Source organism: Squalius cephalus, assembly GCF_949319135.1.
Source record: "Squalius cephalus genome assembly, chromosome: 21".
NCBI lineage: Eukaryota > Metazoa > Chordata > Actinopteri > Cypriniformes > Leuciscidae > Squalius > Squalius cephalus.
The window spans coordinates 3,497,640-3,522,533 of NC_137142.1; the positions used below are offsets into that span (position 1 = coordinate 3,497,640).

The following is a 24,894-nucleotide window of genomic DNA, read 5'->3' on the forward strand; positions in this document are numbered from 1 at the left end:
TAGAAAGCTTGAAAGCTTGAGCTTTATTGGCAGCGCCACCCTTACATGTTACATGAACGCGTCACCTCCGCATCAGCACTGAAAATATGGAGATTTTTTTCAATCCCCAAGTCTGGTTTCGGGTGGCAAGGGGCCAGGGAGTTTCATGAGCGGCAGGTTGTTGCACTGGGGCGGGAAGATCATGCTCATGTTGTTGTGAAGAAGAGGAGAAGTGCTCTTTTTGTGAAGGTGTTTGTTTTTTATTTTAGTTTTTTTATCTGCTATAACGCACCCATACGGTGGGGCAAACCCAGCACTGGCAACAAATATAACGCCTCCAACGCCCGGAACTGAACAAGGGGTTGGGGGGCGAACACAAAACCATTTAGCCTTCCCTCTTCACACCTGTTGCATCAGGACTGCTTCGGCTGTGGCTCAGGATCCAACACTATCTTAGGGCGTGGACCCTGGCACTTTGGAAAGGGGTAATGCTAAGTATATATGTGTATAAATATATGTTGATTATGTGTCTATCCAGAATGACTTATGAGCAGCAACCTTTTTATTTTGGGTATGTCGTTTATGCCCCACATGCCAAAATGGGTGGTGTCAAGTAAGGGGTTAAAACTGACCTTTTCACCTGGTTTGCCAGGTGGCCCGGGTAAACCTGGAATGCCACTGTCACCCTAAAGACAAAGACACACACACTGAAAAAAATCATTTAAGTAAATTCTACATAAAGGTTGTTCAGCCATTGCCAAAAACATTGGCAGTGACACATTTTTGTGTTTCACAAAGTCCTCTCCTTGAAAACTATAATAAGCATTTAATATGTTTTAAAGGCTTTTATATGCAAAAAAAAAAACAATATAGTGTTGACCCTTCTTCTTCATTACCTTGCAATTCATTCTGGCATGCTGAATATCAGCATCTGGACCAAATCCTGACTGATCATAGTTGATCACAATTTGTGGACTTCTGCTTGTCCGGGGAGTTGCCTGGCCACGGATCCAACATTTCAGTGTAATGATCTCCGCAACACTTCATTATCACTCTTGCCTTGTGACATGGTGCTCCATCATGCTTGAAAATGCATGGATCATCAGAAACAAATGCTCCTGGATTGTTGGGAGAAGTTGATCTTGCAGGACGTTTTGATAACATTCTTTATTCATGGCAGTGTTTTGGGGCAGAATTTTGAGAGTGCCCTCTCCCTTGGATGAAAAGAAACCCCACACATGGATGGTCTCAGGGTGCTCCACTGTTGGCACAACACAGGACTCATGGTAGAGTTCACCTTTTCTTTAATGGACAATCGATTTTCCAGATGACCCAAACAGTCGGGAGGGGGCTTTCATCAGAAAAAAAAGTCTACATCATTCTTCTGCTGTCCAATCCTTGTACTTCCTGCATAATTTCAGTCTGTCCTTGATGTTTTTCTTGGAGAAAAGTGGCTTCTTTGTTGCCCGTCTTGACACCAGGCGATTGTCCAAAAGTCTTGGTCTCACTGTGCAGATGCACTCACACCCACCTGCTGTCAAGTTTGATTAAGCTCTGCACTTGTGGTAACATGATTCTGTAGCCGACTCCTTAGGAGGAGACAGTCATGGTGCTTGCTGGACACTCTGGGACGCCCTGAAGCCTTCTTCACTGCAGCTGAACTTCTCAACTTGAAGTTCTTTATGATCAGTTAAATGGTTCTTTGGTTTCCAATATTCTTTGCAGCAATTTTCTTGCATGTTGAGGCCATTTTGATGCAAAGCGATGATGGCTGCACCTCTTTCTTTAGAGGTAACCATTGCTAAGACAAGTCTTCTCTTATAATCCAATCAGAATGATAGAGTTATTTCACCTGACTAGTACTCATTCATATGATTAGTGAAATGACAGTGACATTTGTGTTTTTGTGATAAAGTTCGGGTTTTTTTTGTTGTTTTTTGGCCAATGAAGCTTTTTGCAATTATTTAAAATGCATCTGATCACTCTGCACAATAATCTAGAAACAATGTCAACCAACCCCACAATAACTGAAGCAGCAAACTTTGTGAAACACAAAATTGATGGCACTCCCAATACTTTTGGCCACAGCGGTACAGTACATTTAAAGAAGTTTAAACGTGAACTTAAATGTCAGTCACAAATATTGACTCCAACATACAAAAAACCCTTGCAATATGCATGAGGTTTCTGGGAGAAACTGACTTTGTTTAGGCAAGAAGTAGAAAGATTTGAACCTAATCTTTTGAGATATTAGATATTTTTTTAGCTAATTTTTCCTGAGCTGTCATAAGCAACTTTGTTTTACAGTAAATATCACTTGTTTATGCCAGTAGGTAAAAATGACCTTAGATTAATTTGCTGTATTTCATTTTAATTTTGAAGTAGCTTTTATTTAATTTTATCCTTGTGATGTTTTGTCAAATAATCTGCATGCAAGCTCTGCATTTTGCTTATGAAAGCAAATGTGAATATGTGATGACTAAATATGTTGCCATAATGAAAATGGTACATTTAAGGATAAAAGGGACAAAAATCCATAGCTCCTTACTGCTTCCCCTGGACTTCCCTTTTCTCCCTTACGTCCATCAGCTCCATGAGGGCCCTGCTCAAACAGAGATTGAAAAGTAGCATAATCAAGGGTAGAGTGAAGTTTTTTAGGGTATGTCTATGCACTCATACCTCCATGCCGGGAGAGCCTTGAATGCCAGGACTTCCTCTAGAACCTGGGACACCCTTTAATAAAGAAAGAGTCTTATATTAGTCTGACCCATGGTCATACAAATAAATATTAAATATGAATATTAAATATTCATCAAGGTCAAACTGAAAGAAAAAAGTAACATCACAGATTATGATCTGTTCCCACATAATTTTAACACTCAGTCCTTCTAAGCCCATAATGTGCATTTATTGAAACTACTGTAAGCTTCAAAAGAGACTTGTGTTGAACTTTGTGATGGCAGACGTTAGTGTATGAACACATGACTTAACTGAATAACAATTTAAATCTTTTTAAGTTTCTTACCAATACCTATTGTATGGCTTTAGATGACTATGTGAATACTATATGAATATATAGTAACATTTCCCATCCACTGCTATTTTATGGAACATGTTTATTGTTGCTAGCGTGTTACCAAATGTTTGCTTACTGTCACGTTTAAAAAGAACCAAAGGTTGATTAAAGTAAAACTTTCATTCTAGTGAGTCAGGTTAACTGATCCGAGGATTGTTTCCCATACACTTAACTACCATAGTGCAATGCATTGGACAAATTGTTAGATCTGTTTCCCAAAACCTTAAGAATAAGAATAGAGTTAGAGAGTTCAGAACTGTCATTAATGATGTCATTGCAGGTGGTGAAGTAATAACTTTAGCCAGTTAATTTAGCTAATTAATTTTGGAGTATTGCTATTAATAACGAACATGGCATCTAAAGACTACTTTTCTATTTTTGTTCTCTGTTGTTTTGCTTGATTTTTAGATGTCTGGTTCAATTGCAGATTCCTTCTTACGTCATACTTTGGGGTTTCCCCAGGCTTGTAGCACACTTACACACATGCGTAATCTTCAATAATGGTGCTTTCATTCTCCCTCATATACATTTGCATAGAATGACAGATGTAGATTGTACTGCATGTTAACTATTTTGCATGATCTATTGGTAATACTATTTCAATAGTTACATTTTAGACATTCTACTAACTATAAGTTACTTTACATGTCAACTAGCAGTCATTAGAGTATTAGTAGACTGTCTTTACTTAATATCTGCTAACACTTTATTTTGATACCCCCCAACAGACATTTTACTGACTATAAGTAACTTTGCAATTACATGTCAACTTATTCTACTAACCCTAACCTAATTGTTTACTAATACTCTGATGAGAGTTAGTTGACATAGTTGCAAAGTTACTTAAAGTTAGAAATAAAGTGTAATCTGTATGTAGGTCCACATCAGACTAACAAGAAACTATGCTTTTAACCACAGGTTGAGAACTGTAGTTTGACCCACACAACTTGCTGTTTGGGAATGTTCGTTGGAACTACGGTTTCTGGGAACATTGATTTGTTGAACTATTTTGGTAACAAGTGAACTTGTGATCTTGGTTCGCTGTAAAATTTATTTTGAAAAGGACATTGTTTTTATACACAAAGATAATAACTAAAACAGCAAGTTAAAGAGATAAAGTTCATGTGAAGATTTTTGTCATGAGTATTATTTATTATTAATGCGTGCAGTCTGTACGCGCCTACGTGAAACATTTGTGCAGACTCCAGCTGGATGATGACACTCATGTCTTTGTCTTTGGGACATAAAATAAACCCCACTGTTTTTTTTTTTTTTTTAATTCAGACCTTTTTGAAAACTATTGTTGACTTGTGAGAATATTGCACGCCTCTCTGAGAAGACTGTACGCAATTGACAAGACTGAAAGGGCAATATATTCATAAGATTCTTCTCAATAGAATTCTTTTATTGATTTAAACAGTTAGCTTTACAGTCACTTGACAATAGACATTTTCACAAAAGAGGGTGGAAAAGGTTTTCCACAAACATGTACTTTGGTGCCCCTTGACCTTGAGTTATTTTTACAAGTATTAGAGGCAGAAAAGCAATGAATGTTTGATTTCTCATTATTTATTATATCTGTATATAGCCTATTTAGATTTGGACTGTTTGCACAGAAATGTTTACTTTAACATTGTATTAGGTACATTAGCTGTTGGTTATCTGTAAATACTATAAGTATAATGAGAAAACATGAGGTGAAATATGCTTTACATCACTAAAAACCTGCTGTTTATTGACTAAACATGCAGGCATATGTGCATAATGTGGACATGTGTTCATAAAGATATGAAGACTTGCAAGTATGGCATCCAGGTGTTGTTATTGCATATTCACCTAATGTTCTGGGGCCGTATTCACAAAGCATTTTAAGGCTAAAAGTAGCTCCTAACTGGCGAATTTAGGAGCAACTCCTAAAAATAATGGGCGTGTCACTCCTAACTTTAGGACTCCTAATTTTTTTGACTAAGAGTAATTCACGAAGCGTTTTAGCCCTAAAAGTAGCACCTAAGCCTGGGACAGCTTAAAAGAAGTCGAGAGGACTCCTAACTCACTAAGACCTATTCACAAACCGCTTTTTGTGGCATTTCACGTTGCGATGTTTTGAAATGCGTATGCGGCGGCTACAGGAGCTTCCAATCGCGAGGGAACAATTTTGCATTGTAGGCATAACTAGGGATGCAATAACGCCACCAACAACAACCAAAACTAGGCTACTCATTGCATGTAAACTAATTGTAACGTTTCATTGTGAATCAAATTAAAATGTTCTTCTCTTTGCAAACGTAGGCAGAGGCATATAGTGACCGATTAATTCAATAATGTTGCAAAGATATTGCATCAATCCATATGTTTCATTAGGCTACTAGGCTATTTGTTTTGCCTTACTCTTTATTCATTTAGGCTATTTATTCAGTTATTCATCATCTTCCGTCCTTCGCACTACTTGTGTAGCGCAGGCATTCTCAGACCTGTCACCTGTCAATCATCATCGTAGGGGAGGTGTTTGAATCATTCCCGCGTTACAATCATCAGCCAATCAAGGTGGTCACTTCAGTCAAGCTCGTGCATGAGTAATGACGTCATCCATAGCAACGAAGACTCACTCTTAGTTTAGGAGTTGTCATTTTTCTTTACTAAGAGTAGGTCTGAAAGGCGTTGTGAATAACTTTTAAGAGAAAACTCCTAGCTAAAATATTTTAGTGTGATTTAGGAGTACTCCTAGTGGTAAGATAAAATGCTTTGTGAATACGGCCCCAGAGCTCTTCCGAGGGTCATTCATCATTCATACTCAACAATTTTTTTCAGTCAAACTACTGTAACTCATGCTGAGAAAAATTGCAGCTGCAGTCAAAATTGCAACCCTACAAGTGCCCACAAACCAGGGCCCGTATCCCTAAAGATTCTGAGAATCCTCTCAGAGAGCTCCTAACTTAACCTAAAAATTCCTTGCCAGGAGTTTTAGCTTAGAAGTGATTCCAGAACATTTTCAGTGAACTCTGAGCAAGGAATGGATGGAAAATCCTATCTCAGTGAGGAGGTGTGGTTGACCCCGTTGCTAGGTATGAGTCATCATTTCAAAAGCCGTGATTGGTTGATCTTACAAGTTTGATGAAAATTAACTTTTGGTGATAATGAGCAAAGGATGTACCCTCAAATCAATAAACATAATTATACACTCTAATCTTATGCAGACTGTAATTGTAAATAATATTTCACATTCAAGAAAATATCTGGAAAATGAATAGTAAGCTGTAGGGGTTATAGCCTAACATATCCTACAAATACAGAAAATGGAGAAAAATCCTCTGTTGGCCATTTTGTGCAGCTGCTTAGGGGAACTCCTAAGCCACTAAAAGTCCTCTTCCCTGCTCTTAGCAGATCTCGCCTTAGGAGCCCTTTTAAGCGCTAGGAATCTTGAGGAATAGCTTTTATATTAACTGGGATTTTCGTGTCACTTTTAGGGGAAATTCTAAGAAAACGTCATGACTCTGAGAATTTTCTTAGAATTTGGCCGCTAGGAGCCACTTTTTGCACAAAAATTCTTTAGGGATACGGGCCCAGGTGCGTTTCCTTCGAGGAGGCAAGGGAGGAAGTGCCTCCTCAAAAAGTTGAATGAGAAAATAATCCACATTACAAAAATAAAACAAAGATAATATGACATTAAAACGTGTATAAATCACGTTTATATTAGGGCTGGGACAATAAATCAATTCATCGCGTTTCGTGGATCGATTCAATATTTTTCGAATGCATCGCCGTTCTCTCTCGAATCAATTCTTAGTTTTTAACAGCAGATGGCGCTCTAGGCTAGTTTTTAAGGGCACGCTCAAATGCTCACAAAGAAGAGCGCTCGTGTGTTCGGCTGAGTCTGAGAATGCACCTCAGAATGCTTTTATGACGCAAGATTAATGTAAACAGCCCACTGCAAACACCCTTGTAATTCGCTTCAACCTTTTCGAACTTTATGAATGATTATTTTATGGAAGTTTCAAGTGGTGTGTGCGAGGCATTGGAAGCAAGGCATTGGCTTTTTCTAAAGCACGCAGTGCCATCTGCTGTCAAAAAATAAGCTCAGAATCGATTCGAGAGAGAATCCCGATACTTTAGGAAAATCTCAGAATCGATCCAGAATCATTTATCGATTCACGGTGCACCGATTTATTGTCCCAGCCCTAGTTTTTATAATGTAACACTGTCCAATAGCAACAGCAGGAGTCCACGTCTCTCTTGCCTCCCCTGAGCCCATTAAGTTTTAACAGACACTCTAAAGCATTCGCTGAGTTTAGTGGGGGGTAATTGAGAATGAATGGGGGAAAGTCACATGAGAGGAGGCAATGTCTCCATCGTGCTATGATTGGATATGATTGGTTTGTGTGATAAATCCTGCCTCTTGTTTTCGTGTGTAAATCAGTCTGAATGAACGGAATAATGGCGTTAATGGGAAGACTAATTAAAAATTAGTAAACAACTCAGCCACTTAGAAATAACGCTTTATGTCAAAATAAAACTTGAAATGGCCTGAAAACATGATGACTGTGGGGCTTTTTTCGTGAGCGATCAGCATGGTGAAATTAAAGATACATCTTTGTCCTATCCCCACTCATCTCATATAAGCCATTTCTTCTTCAGTTGTACCTGCACTCACTCATATCATCCATCAACACCTCTCCTCACACTGGTATTTTTCCCACAGCATTTAAGCAGGCTCGGGTAACCTCACTGCTTAAGAAACCCACTCTAAATCCAGCACATCTAGAAAATTACAGACCGGTATCCCTTCTTCCATTCATTGCTAAAACACTTGAATGGGTCATCTTCAACCAAGTCTCTATCTTCTTTGCACAGTACAGCGTCCTGGACAACAACCAGAACACTCGACTGAGACTGCCCTGCTCTCGGTTATTGAAGCTCTGAGACTGGCAAGAGCAGCTTCCAAAATCTCAGTACTCATCTTGTTGGATCTCTCTGCTGCTTTTGACAAAGTTAACCCCCAGATCCTCCTGTCAACTCTCAAGACAAAGGGCATCTCTGGAACCGCACTCCAATGGTTCAAGTCTTACCTCTCAGATAGGTCCTTCGGGTTTCGTGGAGAGGTGAGGTGTCTAAGTCGCAACATCTAGCTACTGGGGTGCCTCAGGGCTCAGTGCTTGGACCACTTCTCTTCTTCATCTACATGTCATCACTAGGATCTGTCATTCAGAAACATGTTTTTTCCTATCACTGCTATGCTGATGACACACAACTCCTACCTCTCATTACAACCAGATGATCCAAAGGTAGCTGCTCGCATCTCAGCCTGCCTGACAGACATTTCTTGCTGGATGAAAGACAACCACCTTCAACTAAACCCTGCAAAGACAGAGCTGCTGGTGGTCCCAGCCAAGCCAACACTCCATCACAACTTCTCCATTTAGCTAGGTTTGTCAACCATAACTCCATCCAGAACAGCCAGGAACCTTGTGCTGCATCTCAATTCACCTACTTAGACTTTACCCTAAAAGTATGTACTCTTTTTGTGAAGAAAAAGTACATACTTTTGAGTGTGTAGCAGAAGAGTAGGAAAGCTTTTGGGACATACTACTGCGTCATCTTTAACGGACATCTCTCTGTTGCTTAGTTACGTGCATCCTGCCACTGTTTAAACGGCCCTGTCAATCATCTTGTGACAGTTAAAATCATCCACATTCAATTTAATTTAATTTCTTACCATTTTGGAGAGAAATGTAGTAGCATGTTGATCTGTCTATTGTTGGTCTTTCGAACTTGTCGAATTCTCTTCTTGTGTTTGCAATTTGAATAATGATGCATTTAAAAGTTAATGGCCATTAAAAGTATCATTACAAAAGTTCACAATGCTGTTGCAGATTAAATATAATGTGGATAACATTGAATAAATATTTTTTCGTTAGGTTAGATACTGATAATTAATCACTCCAACCCCTTTGTCTAAACCTCCACTTAACCGTCGGACTCGCATATCAGCCGTGTTTGTAGTTTTTGAACACTTTTTCCCCCCATGTTTGTAGTTCTAATCGAATCCTTGTCCGACGTGCTGATCTTTAATGAGCCGAAGAGAGCGCATGTCATACCCTAAAATCCTGAAATTGCACTGGTTGCCAATCACTGCTCGCATCAAATTCAAGGCGCTGATGTTTGCCTACAGAACAACCACTGGCTCTGCACCCCTATACCTAAACTCACTACTTCAGACCTATGTGCCCTCCAGAAGCTTGGGTTCTGCAAGTGAACGGCACCTTGTGGTGCCATCTCAAAGACTGTTCCCTGCTGGTGGAATGATCTGCCTAACTCAACCAGAGCACGAGTCTTTAGCCATTTTCAAGAAACTGCTGAAGACGCATCTCTTTCAGCAACACTTGACCCATTAATACTAACACTTACTATTCTATATCTGTTTTTTAAAAATAAAACACCTTTCTACATGTACTGTGCTAGACTAACTGGGACTGGTCACAGTACTTGAATATTACTGCCCTGTTGTTGTATCAAACTGATTGCTTCTATTGCTCTCCTCATTTGTAAGTCGTTTTGGATAAAATTGTCTGCTAAATTATTATATTAAAAATGTAAATGTAATGTGTCTGTGACCAGTGTCTCTACTCTTTTTAAAAGCTTTCACTGTCACTGTCAAACTCGCCTAATTGAGCTCCTGTACTAGAAATGAATATTATCATGTTCAATTCTAAAACAAATATATATATTTACTTTTATGTAGGGGTGAACAGTAGGACCAAGTGAGATGTAAGGGTCATATGTTTGAAGGAAAAATCAATAAAATAACATGAGTTCAATATAAAAGACTCACAACAGTACAACTAATATTTTAAAATGGACAGTTCCTTAGGGTTTTTCCTGGGTTAAAAATGGCGTATGAACACAGTTACCACACACATGGTACAAAGTACCCTACCCATGTGAATTGAGAGCCCAGTACTGACAATAAATGCAAAGAACCAGTTTGTAATATTAACTTATTCATGAAATTAAAAAAAAAGAATCACTGTCAGGACAGATCATAAAACTATTAGAACTATTTTATATTAAAAAAATCTAATAAAAAAAGTTTTCAAGTGAATGATTTGAAAACTTAAAATGAATCAACAAAGTTACATTCATTGCATATGAATTATATATTAATGCAACTAGTTGCAATGCTGTTTAGTAAATATAAATGACTACACTCTGCTTTGTTCCTAAGGCTACATTCAAAATCCGATTATTTGTGTATCCGATTGGAATCTGAACTAAAATTATTCACTGTCCACATTGTGTACCAACTGTTCGGATTTGATTTGGGGGTTTGCAATACAGATGTTGTCTTGTTTACAACATGACAATGTGTAGCCGGCGCGCTGGATTACTGTATCTTCTGATGCAGAAAAAAAAAAAAGCGTCATTGATGATCTCAGACTTTTGGAACTCAATGTATATTTACTGACACATATTAGCTTATATTACCAGACATACTGTCTTGTATCCTCTTACATTCTGTACATTCTTACATTCATAATGAGAACACCAGAATTCTTGGAAGGTTAATTTTGTCATTGACAATTCTATCCAAACAAACTTGTGGGGATGTTAATGCATGTTGTAGTTCTGGATACTGCATTGAACACGACACGTGCTCAAGTTAATTTGAGGTTGTATTAAACTGTGTAGTACTCACAGGCTTACCATCAGCACCAGCTGGACCAGTTTGACCCGGATCTCCTATTCTGCCCTGTTCACCCTAGAGAATGTACAAGTGATGCATTGTAAATAGTATTTACATAATTTCATTACAAAATATTGATCAAAGAACATAAAGGCTTATCTAACTATTTGTATCTTTGCCAATGATTAACAGCTATTGTTTTTCCTTTTTCTTTTTTTAATTAAACACATTTTCAAGGGCACCATTAAAACCATTTAACACTTAGTTGATTATTTCAGGTGCCTTGATAAAAGACTACAATTGAAAAGTGTAAACATATTATATATAAAATTCAACCCGCCAAAGTGGCTAGTTGGAGTGATTGCGTTACACGCCACTGCTGAAATACACTCACATTTGGCTGGTTGGCGGAAGTTAATGTAAAGCCCTGCTTATATTTATTCATAAATGTTTTGCTTTATATAAGAATAATTTTTGGTCTCTTGAATGAGAAAATGATGGATGTAGTAAATCTGTCTGTAACTTCAGAATTCTGTTTAGGGCTGTTTATGGTGAGTACCTGCTGAAAAGCAGCATGTGTTTTCAAGCATAGGCATGACCTTATAAACTTCAGACTTGCCTTTTGGAGACTTTTATGTGCAATGCAATGACTTCTGATGCAATGAAGAGATTATATAAGGTGTTCTGTTGTATAAAGCTGCCAAAGGGGTTGAGGGATAGGCTATATCGTACCTTCATTCCTGGGGTACCTGGTGGCCCAGGTGGACAGATGCAGGGCTCTGGGGTTGGATCAATGTCACCTGGTACATTATCACACTAAGAAAATAGAAAAAACATTGTTTACTATGCTGCATTTCATAAAACATAAAGCGTCAGACATTTCCTGTTTGTGGCATAAGCTAAACTTGCAGTATTCAGCAGTACATTCAGCAGTACGGCACAGTAGTTTGGAAATATAAAAACAACAATTATAGAGACAGCCTACAGCACAACACTGTTGAACCTGTTTTACGACATTAGCCATTTTAAAGTCAACATGATATCAAAATTGACAAATTTTATTTTTATGGAATATTGCCATGTTTATTTTTTTTACGCATTCATGTGCTCTTGTAATCTTTAATAAAAAAATGCTTCCCCTTGCCCTCGCAAGGACTTGATCTCTTCTGATGGCCTGTGCACCAGTGTGAGGACGGGACAATAATCCCTGCCTTCAAGCAACGTGTCACTCACATCAATCGTATCAATTAGCTAACGACAGCGATTCAGTCTATTCCTAATGGTGTCACCCTACATTTAGTCTTGTTGGAGAAGCCGACATATGTTACAATAGGGAAGAAAATACAGTTGCAACTTCCATTTCATGCTGACTTTAAGTGCCCATGTGAATACACTAAAAGGTAGAGAGATTTAGACATGGTACCATGACAATGACACCCATGTGGTGAAAATCCAGCTTTTAATGTTGTTTATATGTCTATGTGGTGTTTTTAATATGCTTTAAGACAAACCATGTGTAAATTCATAAGTTGACACCATTGCTGAGTATTTTCTCCTTAAAACTGCAGTGAACCAAAGACAGTCTCAAAAACACGCTTTGAAATCGCTGGTGAAAAATCAGGTCAGCATGTGATCATCAACGAGTGGATCTCTGAGTGAGTGGAGGCGGGACTAATTTGTATACTCATAAAATATATACTATGTAATATAATATATAAATATATGCGTATACTAAATGAGGCAAGGGTGTAGATTTACATTCAAGCTATTTTAAGGAACAGAAAAAAAATGTCTAGGAAAAAAACATTTAAATATGTCATTTTGTTGATCAAAGCTGAGTTTTAAGGGATAAGATTATTCACTACAGGGGGACTTTAAAGTACGGTGGAGAACCATGCCACTGCCAAAGTACTTTATATACAAGCAGTTTAACTTTTTTCAGCTTTTGTGAGTGAGAAGGTCCACACCAGCATCGTTCAGCCATACATTCTCAAAGCTGCTGACAGTCCTTTGAAAGATTTTCCAGCTATGAGAATACTTAGACACTCCAAAAGAACATGAGGCAAATCTTACCTCTGCAATTCAAAATGAGATAAGCAGTTACTTTTGAAAGCGAGCAAAGCCATCTTCAAAAGTACATACCTCTCCATCCTAAAAAATGAAAGGAGTGAAAATACATGAAGGGGCCAGGGCAAAAACCATAACTTTGCTAAGAGGTGCAAGGCATTACATGCGCAAGTAGAAAAGGAAAATAATTTGAAATAAAGTGTTTGCCACAGTGTTTATGAATGCCCTACATCTCTAAACAGTGAGTCTGAAAGAAATAGTGCCAAGTCAGGCAAACTGAGTTAGTGAACTGAGAACAATGACAAAGCCGGTGATTGACTTTCTAATAAACTTTTCTAAGCAAATGTCATGCTCTGTTTGAAGCTGAGAAGGTGCTTTTATCTTGTTAGTATAATTGAACAGATTAGATCAGATTAGTACATTAAACACATTCAAAAACATGGTGGACTGGAATGACTGGAATTACAAAAATAAATATAAAATGAACAAATTCCTTTGTGTTTTACTTCTCAGTTTTTAAAGAATGGTCTGGTAATATGATAAAATATTTCAAATATCAAGTCACTCCTAATCTGATGTGACATTAATAGGTGGAATTTATGTGAATAGGCCAAAACAGAAAGATCCAAGATTCTGGTACTTACAACTCCAGGTATTTCACAGGCTGTTTCCCTGTTATTCTGCTCAGGGTCACAGTAGATTCTGAGTTTTTGAATTTCAAACTGTTCAGGAAGAGGGAGAGAGTACAAATTACAGGTAGTTTTAGAAAAGTCAAAGCCTGGGGCTGTAGGGAAGGGGAAAGGTGCTCCCTGTTGCAAATAAAACACATTTGGTGTCAACATGACATGGTGTCTGCTTTTCCACAAGAACACTGCTGTGTTGCACATGTTGAAAATGTTCCATGATATGTTTATTCTTTGGCAAAAGATCACAAACACACACACACACACACACACACACACACACACACACATATTCCAATAACCTCCAATATTCCTTCAGACAATTATATAATAAGCTTTGTCATCATTTTGTTTGTATTCCAAAACAAAGTGTAGTCAAATGATCAAAATAAAGTTTAAGTTGAGACATATGACACACACACAAAATTATATTAAAGGGGCTATATGTAGAATTCAGAAACTTTTGTTATTAGCGACACCAGTGGCTGTTAAGTGAACTGCAGCCAGCATTATTATTATTATTATTATTATTATTATTGCTAACATAACGTACAAGCAACTGAATGTGATTCAAGGCCCGATATACTCATGGTGAAGTTTTTTGTTGTTGTTGTTCTTCGCTTAGAAGTAAAAACAAGTTAGAAATACCTTTGCAGCGATATATGTTTAGATGAATAGGTAAATATGTGCTTTGCACTTTCCTCTCAATAACAGCAGTTAAGAAAGCATCTGATCAAAATGATGTGGATATGTTTGCACCAGCTCATGTCGACAGATGAGGTAATTCAAATTATACTGTTATAATAGTTTGATTATAAAGTATATTCAAGACTATACACTATATAGATCTGGCTATGTGATACTATAGTTTGAATTAATATCTTTACTTTGCATGACAAAACGCGATTTGCTATATTTTCGATGTAGGTTTATGTATATCCCAGCCACTGCACTAGCCATTATCTTTAATCAAAGGAGACGTAGGCGTGTTATCCAAGCATTAACGGCAAGGAAAGCCCCTTATACTTGGGACGGCACGTATGAGATGTTTCTCCCTCCTATCTGCTTCAAGGTCTTGATAAATTGTGGCATTTATTTGTTGTTTAGAATCCAGTATTCCTGTAATACTTTTGTCTTTTATGAGTTTAATGTCTCGTCTTCTGTCCAGACATACCGCGTCATCATTTCAATTTCAATTTGCACAATCTGAAGGGTAATGGAAATGTGGCTAATGATATTACAGTAAAGAATAGCTCTTTCTGCATTATCCTGAACATTGTATAAGCATTCGTTTCATGTGTCATTGAATGGAAAAAAGGCTCTTGGGAGTGCACCTAACTTCCTTTTGATTTTTTTGGCCAGAACATCCTGAGTACTTAAAAATCAGTCCACAGGCTTTCAAAGAACAGCTAGGAAGTCGGGGAAGGTCTCATTTTTTAAAATTTGTTACAAGCTGTTCAAGTATCGGCAATAAAAAAGCGACTAATACATTAAAATTCTTATATAGCCCTTTTAATGTTAGGTTTCCCTTATAACAGTGTTAGAATAAGCTAACTTCAACCATCAAAATACAAATAAAAAAAACAAAACAATAAAACTCTAAATGCTCCTACTCCTGGATTCACCTGAATGGACAGGCATCACCTCAACATCACATCTCCACAGCACCAGCCAGTGTATTCAGTGAGATATTCAGTAAGAAAGTATATTTAATTGGTGCTTATAGCAGGCAATAACTCACACTATTTGAGTAAGATATTTTGTGATTATTTGTCATTTAGTAATTCAATATAATGTAATACAATGTATACAAGTTTAAGCAAGTCTAACATAACCATAGAGTGCTTCACTAACAAAAATAATATAATAACAGTAACTACAGAGTAACAACATAACAGTGAAAGTCTGTAAAATTAGATCCAAGAAGTCATTAACATACTTACAGGTACAGTTGTTTCTTTGCTGACGTACTTCCCAACCTGTGTTTTTCCGTTAATAAAAATACCATCAGGAGGCTCTAGTGCCAAGGTTTCAATCTCCAGATCATCGACATACAGAGTAACGTCTTCCTCTGTTACTAGAAGACGCAGCTGATGCCATTTTTCATCAAATAGTTTCTGTAAAATACATAAAACAGAGCAGAATGCAGATGATGGTGTTTTACATTCAATTTTTACATTAGTACATTTACTTTATATACAATAAATGGGATTTTATGAGGAAGATAAGAACGTCTTCGTAAACTGTTATTCAGTAGCATTGGCATCATAAAAGAAAGATTTATGTAAACGTTAAATAATAAACATACTAGGGCTCTGTGTCACTTAACTTTGGGTGCTCATAATTTAAATACTAAGGAATCATTCCATAAAGTGTATTGGAGAGAATATAAAGTATACGAAAAAGATCAAGTTTATGATGTATAAAAATGGTTTCAGTATTTCTTTTCCAAATTCCACCAACTTTTTATCCATATGGGACTAGTAAGTCTGGGATCCAATTTACTTGGCTGCCTTGGGCTGTGAGTCCACTGTTAAGGGATGTTCTGTATGAAATGTGTCTGAAATTGTAGTATCCCTGCTAAAACCAGCTTAGGCACACATTGATTTTCAGGCTGGATAAGTGCTGATATAGCTCATGGACCAAAACATCAACCAGCATGGTCTTTTTGGTGAAGCTAGTGAAGCAGAACCATTGAAACATAGCACATCAATTGAGGATCCCAAGCATCCAAAACACAAAATTTAGTATGCTGGTGATGATCAGCATGAATTTTCTAGGTGTATGCCATGGAAATTTGAACTGATGGAGAATGAATGATTACACTTTATTTCGATGGTCCACTTTAGACATTCTACTAACTATAATTAACTTTGGAACTTCATGTCAACTAACATTCATTAAAGTATTTGTAGACTTTAATGAATGACTCTAAACTCAGGGGTGCAGAGAGGAAGTGGCATAAATTGAAAGATCCTACTGACCTTGGTCTTTATCAATCTCTCCTCTCTTCCTTCTCTGCTAATATCTCTACTGCTAAAATGACTTACTATCACAACAAAATTAACAATTCTTAACAATTCGCATGCTTTTCAAAACCTTCTCCTCTCTTCTCAACCCTCCTCCTCCTCCTTCATCAACCCTAACAGCTGACGATTTTGCCACATTCTTCATAAATAAAACAACCACCATCAGCTGCCAATTTACCAGCTAACAGACACATTCTATCCTCCTTCTCTCTACTTTCAGAGGCAGAAGTCTCCAAACTCCTCCTTTCCAATCACCCTACTACCTGTCCTGATCCTATTCCCACTAACCTACTTCAAGCCATTTCTTCCTAAGTTGTACCCGCACTCACGCACATCATCAAAACCTCTTTTCACACTGGTACCCTTCCCACAGCATTTAAGCAGGCTTGGGTAACCCCACTGCTTAAGAAACCCACTCTAAATCCAGCATGTCTGGAGAATTACAGACTGGTATCCCTTCTTCCATTCGCCGCGAAAACACATGAACGAGTTGTTTTCAATCAGATCTCTTCCTTTCTTACACAGAACAACCTCCTGGACAACAATCAGTTTGGTTTCAAAAGCGGACACTCAACTGAGACTGCAGTAATTGAAACTGAGACTCTCAGTAATTGAAGCTCTGAGACTGGCAAGAACAGCTTCCAAATCCTCAGTTCTCATCCTGCTGGATCTGTCTGCCAGTCAGCCAGGAACCTTGGAGTTGTAAATGATGATCAATTGAACTTCACAGACCACATTGTTAGAACTGCCCGGTCCTACAGATTTGCCTTGTACAACATTAGGAGGATCAGGCCCTTCCTATTAGAGCTACACATCTCCTTGTCCAAGCGCTTGTTCTATCCAGACTGGACTATTGTAATGCTCTCCTGGCTAGTCTTCCAGCTTGCTCTGTCAAGCCTCTGCAACTGATCCAGAATGCTGCAGCTAGAGTGGTCTTTAACAAGCCGAAGAGAGCACACGCCACTCCTCTCCTCACAAAATTGCACTGGTTGCCAGTTGCCGCTCACATCAAATTCAAGTAACTGATGATTGCCTACAGAACAAACACTGGCTCTGCTCCCTTTTACCTAAACTCATAACTTCAGATTTATGTACCATCCAGAAACTTGCGCTCTGCAAGTGAACGTCATCTTGTGGTGCCATCTCAAAGAGGCACAAAATCTCTTTCTCTGACCTTTACCTTGACTGGTGGAATGATCTGCCTAACTCAACCAGAGCCAGAGTCCATAGCCATTTTCAAGAAATGGCTGAAGACGCATCTTTTTCGGCAGCACTTGATCCAGTAATACTAACACTTTCTCTTCTATTCTATTTATAAAAATTAAAAAAGAAGGGTCATAGCACTTGTATATTGTTGTCCTACTGTTAGTTTAACTGCTTCTATTGTTCTCATTTGTAAGTCGCTTTGGATAAAAGCGTCTGCTAAATTAATAAATGTAAAATGTAAATGTAGGCTGCAGTTGACTGTTAGGTTAGGGTTAAGTGTTAAGGTTCGGGTATGTAGAATAAGTTGACATGTCGTTACTTATAATCAGTAGAATGTCTGTTGGGGAGCATCAAAATAAAGTGTTAGCGGATATTAAGCAGACTGTCTACTAATAGCCTACTCTAATGACAGTTAGCTGCAAAGTTACTTAAAGGTAGTAAAAATAAAGTTTTTCCGAATTAACTGATGGATTTGACTAATTAGCACACAGAGTTCATGAATTTGTTTCAATGTTCTTTTCTCATGCTCTGTATTTACCTTAGCAGGTGATTTTGTGAAGACCACAGTTTGAGTTCCGCTTGGTGTACTGCTGGTGGTGGTGGTGAATATCACTGTTCTGTCCAGACCATTTAGAGTTACAGCCATTTGAGGCTTTTCATCCTTAGTCTGTATCCGCCATAGATCCCAGTCCTCCATAACCACAGAGCCTTTGTACTTCAACGTGGCCACAAAAACATAGGATGGTGGAAGTCCGCCTGGAAATAACATCCTACGGACATTAAGATGAAAATGATGTTTCAAATCAAACAGAGTATTCTTGCAAGGACATAGAAGCTTGATACCATAAATACCTTTACCTAGTGTTCTCACTCAGGTCAACTCGGGATGTCACCTGGTAGGCTTTGCTGCCATAAAATGATCCTTGTGTCTTTTTGGCTTTTTTAGCCAAGTTGAGATAGAGGAGAATGTCAAATCCTTTTGCATCCCCAGAATTAAATGGAATCTTTGCTGGACATACAGTCTCTATGGTACATTAAATAGAGAAAACAAGGTAAATTGCCACACTGCAACAAATAATGCCTTAATCGGAATTAAGCTAACTAAGCAATACCATATCATTCCTCTGCCTTGAATTTGCTTTGATATTAATATCCCAACAATGTGCACGGTGAGAAAAATGGCTGAAAAGGGTTCATTATTTATGGAATGAGGTGGTTTATTTTATTTGGCTTGAAGACTAGTCTAAAAAAATCGTAGGAATACCTTGGAGTGGGACACTGGACATTGTGCAAATATGCAGTCCGACTGAAGAATGTCCCCGCCATTGCAAATACCAGACAAAAGATTACCTCTTCTATCATAAAGTGCCTTAATCATTAACTTTTCCAGTGTCCGGAAAGACTTTCTATCATGAGCTTCAGTAGTCTTAGCAAACTTTTATGGAGGCCTGATTTCCAACCTAATGGCCATATTACACTCCAGTTTTTATTTTCGCTTTTTAACAAGTCTGTCTGGAGATGTTGCTGAGTAATCCATTGGAAGAACAGAAAAGTGCCTTGGGAAATATGCTTCCTCCCCATTTCAAGAATTGCAGTTGATCAAGTGGCATTTGATCACTTCTTTTCCACCACTGTTACACTTAATATTGTGCTACTTCTGCTTTACTGCAAATCCAAGTCACACCTTGCAGTAATGAAATAATTTTGGTTGGAGGGAACTATACAAACTTGACATTTGCATCTGCCAAAATTGGATTAATTGTGTATACGCATCTCAGAATTACTGGCCCTTTGCAGAACTTTCAAACAGTCAGACTGGCTTGTTTGTAAGCTTGCTAGAAATTGATGTCACAATCTCTGAAACGTGCTCAGCAATGCATGACCTAATTTCACACTTTTAGACAATTTATAGCCACCTTGGTGAACTCATAACACCTGGATGTTGTAGGACATAAATCAAACTGTAATTCGTGCATTGAGGCGAGAGGCACCAAATTATGCATGCAGCTCAAACATGGAGATGCCATAAACCTGTCTCCACGGGTACATGACATGCTAAAGCAACAAAGTCGTGCTCCCCTGCTGAAGCTCGTGGCCATAAAACTGTATAATTTCAATGTGACACCTGTGAAAAACATTAGACAAATGAGTGAGATATGAAAGCCTAGAGACATAGAGGAACATGGAGGCTTACCTTCGCACAGCTTCTGCCTAATAACTTCACGGATCTTTGCGATAGCTTTATAGTCTTCCACAGAAAAAACATAGGCTGAGGATGGTTTGTTGGCAATGGCCCTGAGCTCTGCCTCCTCGGTCTCAGACCCGACGCCAATTGCGAAGAGAATTATCCCCTTTTTCCTTGCAGCTTCTGCAGCTGCCAGCACTTCATCTTGTGACTTCCCATCCGTCAGAACCACAGCAATTTTTGCAATGCCATTCGGACCTCGCTCGGACAAAGCAAAGAGTTTGTCGTTGGCAAACTTGATAGCCTTCCCTGTGTTTGTGTTTCCACCCATGTATTCTATGGACTCCATGGCCTTGATGAGGTTATTGCTTGAGAAATGTTTTCCCAGGGGTATATGTAAGAAGGGGTCATCGCTATATTGCACCACCCCAACCTGGGTGAACTTCTGACCGATGTCGAAGCTCATGGTGATATTCATCAGCCACCGTTTGACAATCTCAAAGTTTATGTCATCCACGCTCCATGATCCATCGAGTATGAATACTAAATCACTTGGTGCTGTCCTACAACCTGAAATTGAGGAACGAATACAAGATTTTGCATAGCGTGAGTTGACCATTGGACCAAGGCACATTTTGGACACTTGACTCCAAAGTTCTATCTTTATTGTTTCTATGTTTGTGGTAATGGTTATGTTATTAAAGTATTGACAATCTGCCTTGTGTTCCCAATTGGATGACTAAATTGCTCTAAAGAAGTTGCAGAAATTGTTGCATTTGCTCTGCATTAAGACAGCCACAATGAACACTGCATCATTAGGTCATGTTATTATCTGAGTCAATAGTCTTCATGCAACATTCACTAATGAAGATGAAAGAAGCACGCTTACTTAATCTCATGTCCTCATCTTGTGCTGTGCAAAACAAGTGAAGGAGCATGAAGTAAAGACACCAAAACACAAAATGCATGGATCTCATTTTGCAACCCATGTTCCTGAAGTACCAAGCTCCAGTTTAGCACCTGAAGAGAAATGAAGATAAGACATGCATTTCTTAGATGTCCTCACATGAATGCCATTGGATTTGCAGAAGTTTAGTTTTATAGTTTTGTTAAATGAATAACATGCTTTTTGTAATCAATGTAAACATCTCAACCAAAACCATTTAGAAGATGCAGTTTTGTTGCATTTGTTGCGCACAGGATATAATGCGGTTAATTCGGTACATGCTAACTAAGATGGTTGTGCATTTCTAGGACTGGCTATGAAAACCATAGAATGGAAATTATGGTAGTGTGTAACCCGTTTGTGCATAGGCCTACTTCTTTATCATTTGAGCATCTAAATTCAAGAAATGACATCACTTAGACCTAAATGTCCTTTTCAGAAAGCAAAAATCAAGCTTATGGTGAGACACTTAAAAATGGATTTTGGAGCAAATGTGACGTTTGTGGAGCTTGTATGTGAAGCTTTCAATTTTATAAAAGTAAGTTCATTCATCTGTTAAAACGTATTACTTGTAAGGTTCTTGTCCTTTTTATGTTTGTTTTATGGTTTTGGACGTTGTGTTGTCATGGCAACAAAGTCGTAAAAATGCATAGAACTTTACACAGAAAAGTAAATGATTATTCTCACTACAAACATGTCAAAGTGCATATTGTTTACATTTTGTGGCTATGCTATTGCAGCAGTAAGCATTTTTATGTTTGCCCCATTCACTTCAAAATTTACTTTTGTAATAATCAACATTATGACCACAAGTGCTGTCAATTGAGCTTAACTTGTATTGAACACTGAATAGTCCAGTTGGGTGTATTTATTATTAGTGTTATTATTTTAGCCTAACAATCTCACCAAGTAGAATCATGTCATGTTTTGAAACAGTTCTTCATCTAACTCTGGCTGCTGGAAACTGTGTGCTGTTTCCAGCAAGAGAAAGAACTGCAGACATTATAAAAAACACCGTAATAAATGAAGACCAGATATGCTCCCTTTGGAAGGGGTGGGGGTGTTTTTTGGCCTACTGATTGCTGCGGTCAAACAAAGATTCCCAATGCAAGTTACCATCCTCACCAGCTGAGAGATCATGAGCATGACTGGAACACGAGTGAAACTTTTATACATCCTTCAACCTTGACTAGTTATGTGACTGGGGTTTTCCAGTCTTTGACCGGGAGGAGTATCATAAGACAGCCATGGTAGAATCAGTCTTAGCACAGCTACGGATTGTTGGCTAATCGTCTGATGCATGAGGCACACAAAATGGGAAGCACTTGAGGAGTTTTGAAAGTCGTCATCTGATTGGTTGAATAGTGTTTTGTGTTCTTTAATGATCCGCCTAGAAACAAAGCCGTTGTGATGACAAATGCCCTCATGGAAGAAGAGCACCATAGTTTTTATTCCTGACAATGAGCTCTAATCAGGATCAACTAAACGCTGGATTTTCAGAAGTATGTGAAGTTGTGACTCCATTGTTGCAGGAAACTTGCACAACGTTCTTGAATGAATTATTTATTATTCATGCACGCTGATCTGTTATCCTAGGGACATTCATACCCCTAAACATGATGCGGAAACAAAATGAACTGTGATTGGTTGCTTTACATGTCAGTCAGACGTCTTCCTGGGCAGTCCTTGGCCAATGAAAGCTGCGATGGAGTCCAGACCTTCAGTCTGAAGGTCTAGCTACGAGAGACTGTTAGAACTAGCCCTCACTCCAGTGCTTTGCAGAGCCCAGCACAAGGGGAGGTATGTGGAATGCTCCATTATTTTCACGAGCATGTCTGCATGCTAAGCACCCAAGCCCACGCCTCCCCACACACTATTCCTTGGAACTGGTTATCTTTCTGCCAGAGAAATTATTGCTCTGGACAATGACCAAGCTCAAGTTCATGTGACAAAGCCAAAGCAACTTTAGACCAAAAAAAAAAAGAAAAAAAAGACTGTGCAGAATGAATTTGAATTGACTATTTGGTAATGCACCATTACTCTCACGGAATTAATGACTACAAGTCTTGCACAAAAACTGGAAAGACGTATGTCTGCCAGTCTCAACCTCTAACCATATGGCTTTTCTCTGCACCATGACCTACTCATTGACCTTGGAAGTTATTGGGGACCTTCAGACAGTTTATGGTTCCCCAGGTCAAGATGAAGGAGACTTTGGAACGGTAATGTAGCTGGAATGCAACGTGTTTAAACATTCTCTGCTACCAAAAGGAATTTCCCCCTTAAATTTAGCCGAATGGATCCTCCGCATGTATCTTCCAAAACATGACATTTAAATCTCAGTGGAATTTTAGCACGAGTAATTCATCGTGTTTGTAGTGATACTTGTTTAAGATTTATTACACATTGATGAGTTTTGTCCAACTGGATGTGGGAGGCAGGAAACTCTTGTTGAACAGCTGATTCCTCCCTGTCCTCCAGATGAGGCGTTAACCTCTCCGTATTTTATGCTAAGTGGGAAAGCTGCCAAATATGTATGCTTTATTTAGTCGGTTTCCCAGGAAAGACATGTTTCATGTAGCTCTAATTTGGCTCCACATCTGTAGTTACTCTTGATTTATTGTGTATGGCTTGTCTTGGATCAGTTATCTTCATGTTTTCTAACTGGCAGCCATTGTCTTAGTAAAACCTTTCTGCCTGTTTTCCATTGCACAGCTATAAATGTGCTATTGTAATCCAGTGGTTTTCAATACCAAAATCAACAACTGCTGTAAGGCATGTTCAATTAGTTTGCCAACATGAGGGGAAAATAAATGGGGGGCCAAGTTCCTTAGGCTCCAATGGAATAGCCAAAACATTATATCAGAGAGACCGCTGAAACGATTTCACATAATCAAGACCGTAAAGGCAACAGTCTACCGAGGACAGAGCTGTTACGAGGGAGTTTCCACCAAGTTACGTACGTGATCAAAATACATGTCCTACGGTTTGTTAGAGAATCTCCCTTTTGAGCCCTTTCCAGCTCTTCTGTGCAGGCTTTTTTAATCATAGCTGTTACCCAAACAAGGAAACACAACTCTTATGAGTTAGAGAAGGCTATATTGTTTCTTAACTTTCTTAACATAACTTGTCTGCACATTTACCCGTGAGCCGGCTGCCGGACAAAGCCCTGTTAAATAATTCCATTCATTCTTCACTTGTGACAGTGGCACAAGTCAGGAACTGATAACCATTTCTTATAAATTTACTATGCATGATCAAAGATTTGCAAAGCTGTCAGAAAGGACAAAGCATGTGAGATTCTATGCACATGCAGGTTTCTCTTGCATCTTTTTTTTAGATGTTTTCAAAAGGAAACACATCAACTCAACCCTCCATAGACAATAATGCACACCACCATCAAATGAAAAAAAGAAAGAAAAAAAAAGTTTTCAAGAAGCCCTGGATGAATTTCAAACAAGCATTTTTAATGACCTAACCTGTTGGGGTAGCCTTCAGATAATGAGATGTGAAACAGTATCTTCTACATGCTGGTTGCAGCCAGAGGAAAAATTGCAAATACCACAATAATAAAGAGAATCAATGCATCGTAACAGTTAAATAAAGAAAAGACAAAGATTTACCAGAATTTGATGTGCACGGAGCTGGAGTCTTATTGAATAAAATCCCCCTTACTCACTCTGTCTGGTGTCCCATGGTCAGGGTTGAGCAAAGCACAGGGTTGGAGGAGGTGGGTTTGAGGAGGCTGCAGAGTTGCAGATGTGAGCCTGCCCTCTCCATTCACCTTCCAACTCTCTCTCTCTCTCTCCCTCTCCCTCTCCCTCTTGGTTACAGAGGTTGAAATAAGACGCAGATAAGGAGAACTTCACTAAATAGAAGAGAGAAGTCAGCCCCCTTTTTTTGTGGAAGCAAAAGGAAAATTATAGTAATTCCAATATTCTTCCAAGGTTTGGATTGTGTATGACAGCAGAGAGGATAAATATTGTGAGGGGGGCTTTAGCAATGAGCCAGAATATTAGATAAGGGAACATGCTTTCACATTCTC

General features: G+C 38.5%; 1 protein-coding gene across 2 annotated transcripts in view; it reads right to left on the reverse strand.

Moving 5' to 3' along the window:
* Positions 1-24,665, reverse strand: part of col21a1 (collagen, type XXI, alpha 1) — an 85,080-nt gene extending 60,415 nt beyond the window's left edge. The window contains exons 1-12 of one of the 2 annotated variants that reach the window (XM_079855945.1): positions 24,529-24,665; positions 20,793-20,923; positions 19,913-20,473; positions 18,577-18,742; positions 18,257-18,488; positions 15,427-15,600; positions 13,445-13,522; positions 11,466-11,549; positions 10,746-10,808; positions 2,659-2,712; positions 2,528-2,581; positions 612-665 (exon numbers count right to left, since the gene is read on the reverse strand). In XM_079855945.1, coding sequence (XP_079712071.1) covers positions 612-665; positions 2,528-2,581; positions 2,659-2,712; positions 10,746-10,808; positions 11,466-11,549; positions 13,445-13,522; positions 15,427-15,600; positions 18,257-18,488; positions 18,577-18,742; positions 19,913-20,473; positions 20,793-20,892 — 1,620 coding nt within the window. In that variant the 5' untranslated portion in view covers positions 20,893-20,923; positions 24,529-24,665. Of the gene's footprint in view, positions 1-611; positions 666-2,527; positions 2,582-2,658; positions 2,713-10,745; positions 10,809-11,465; positions 11,550-13,444; positions 13,523-15,426; positions 15,601-18,256; positions 18,489-18,576; positions 18,743-19,912; positions 20,474-20,792; positions 20,924-24,472 lie in introns of both variants that reach the window. The other variant, XM_079855944.1, reaches the window with a different exon arrangement.
* Between the last annotated feature and the right edge of the window lie 229 nt (positions 24,666-24,894).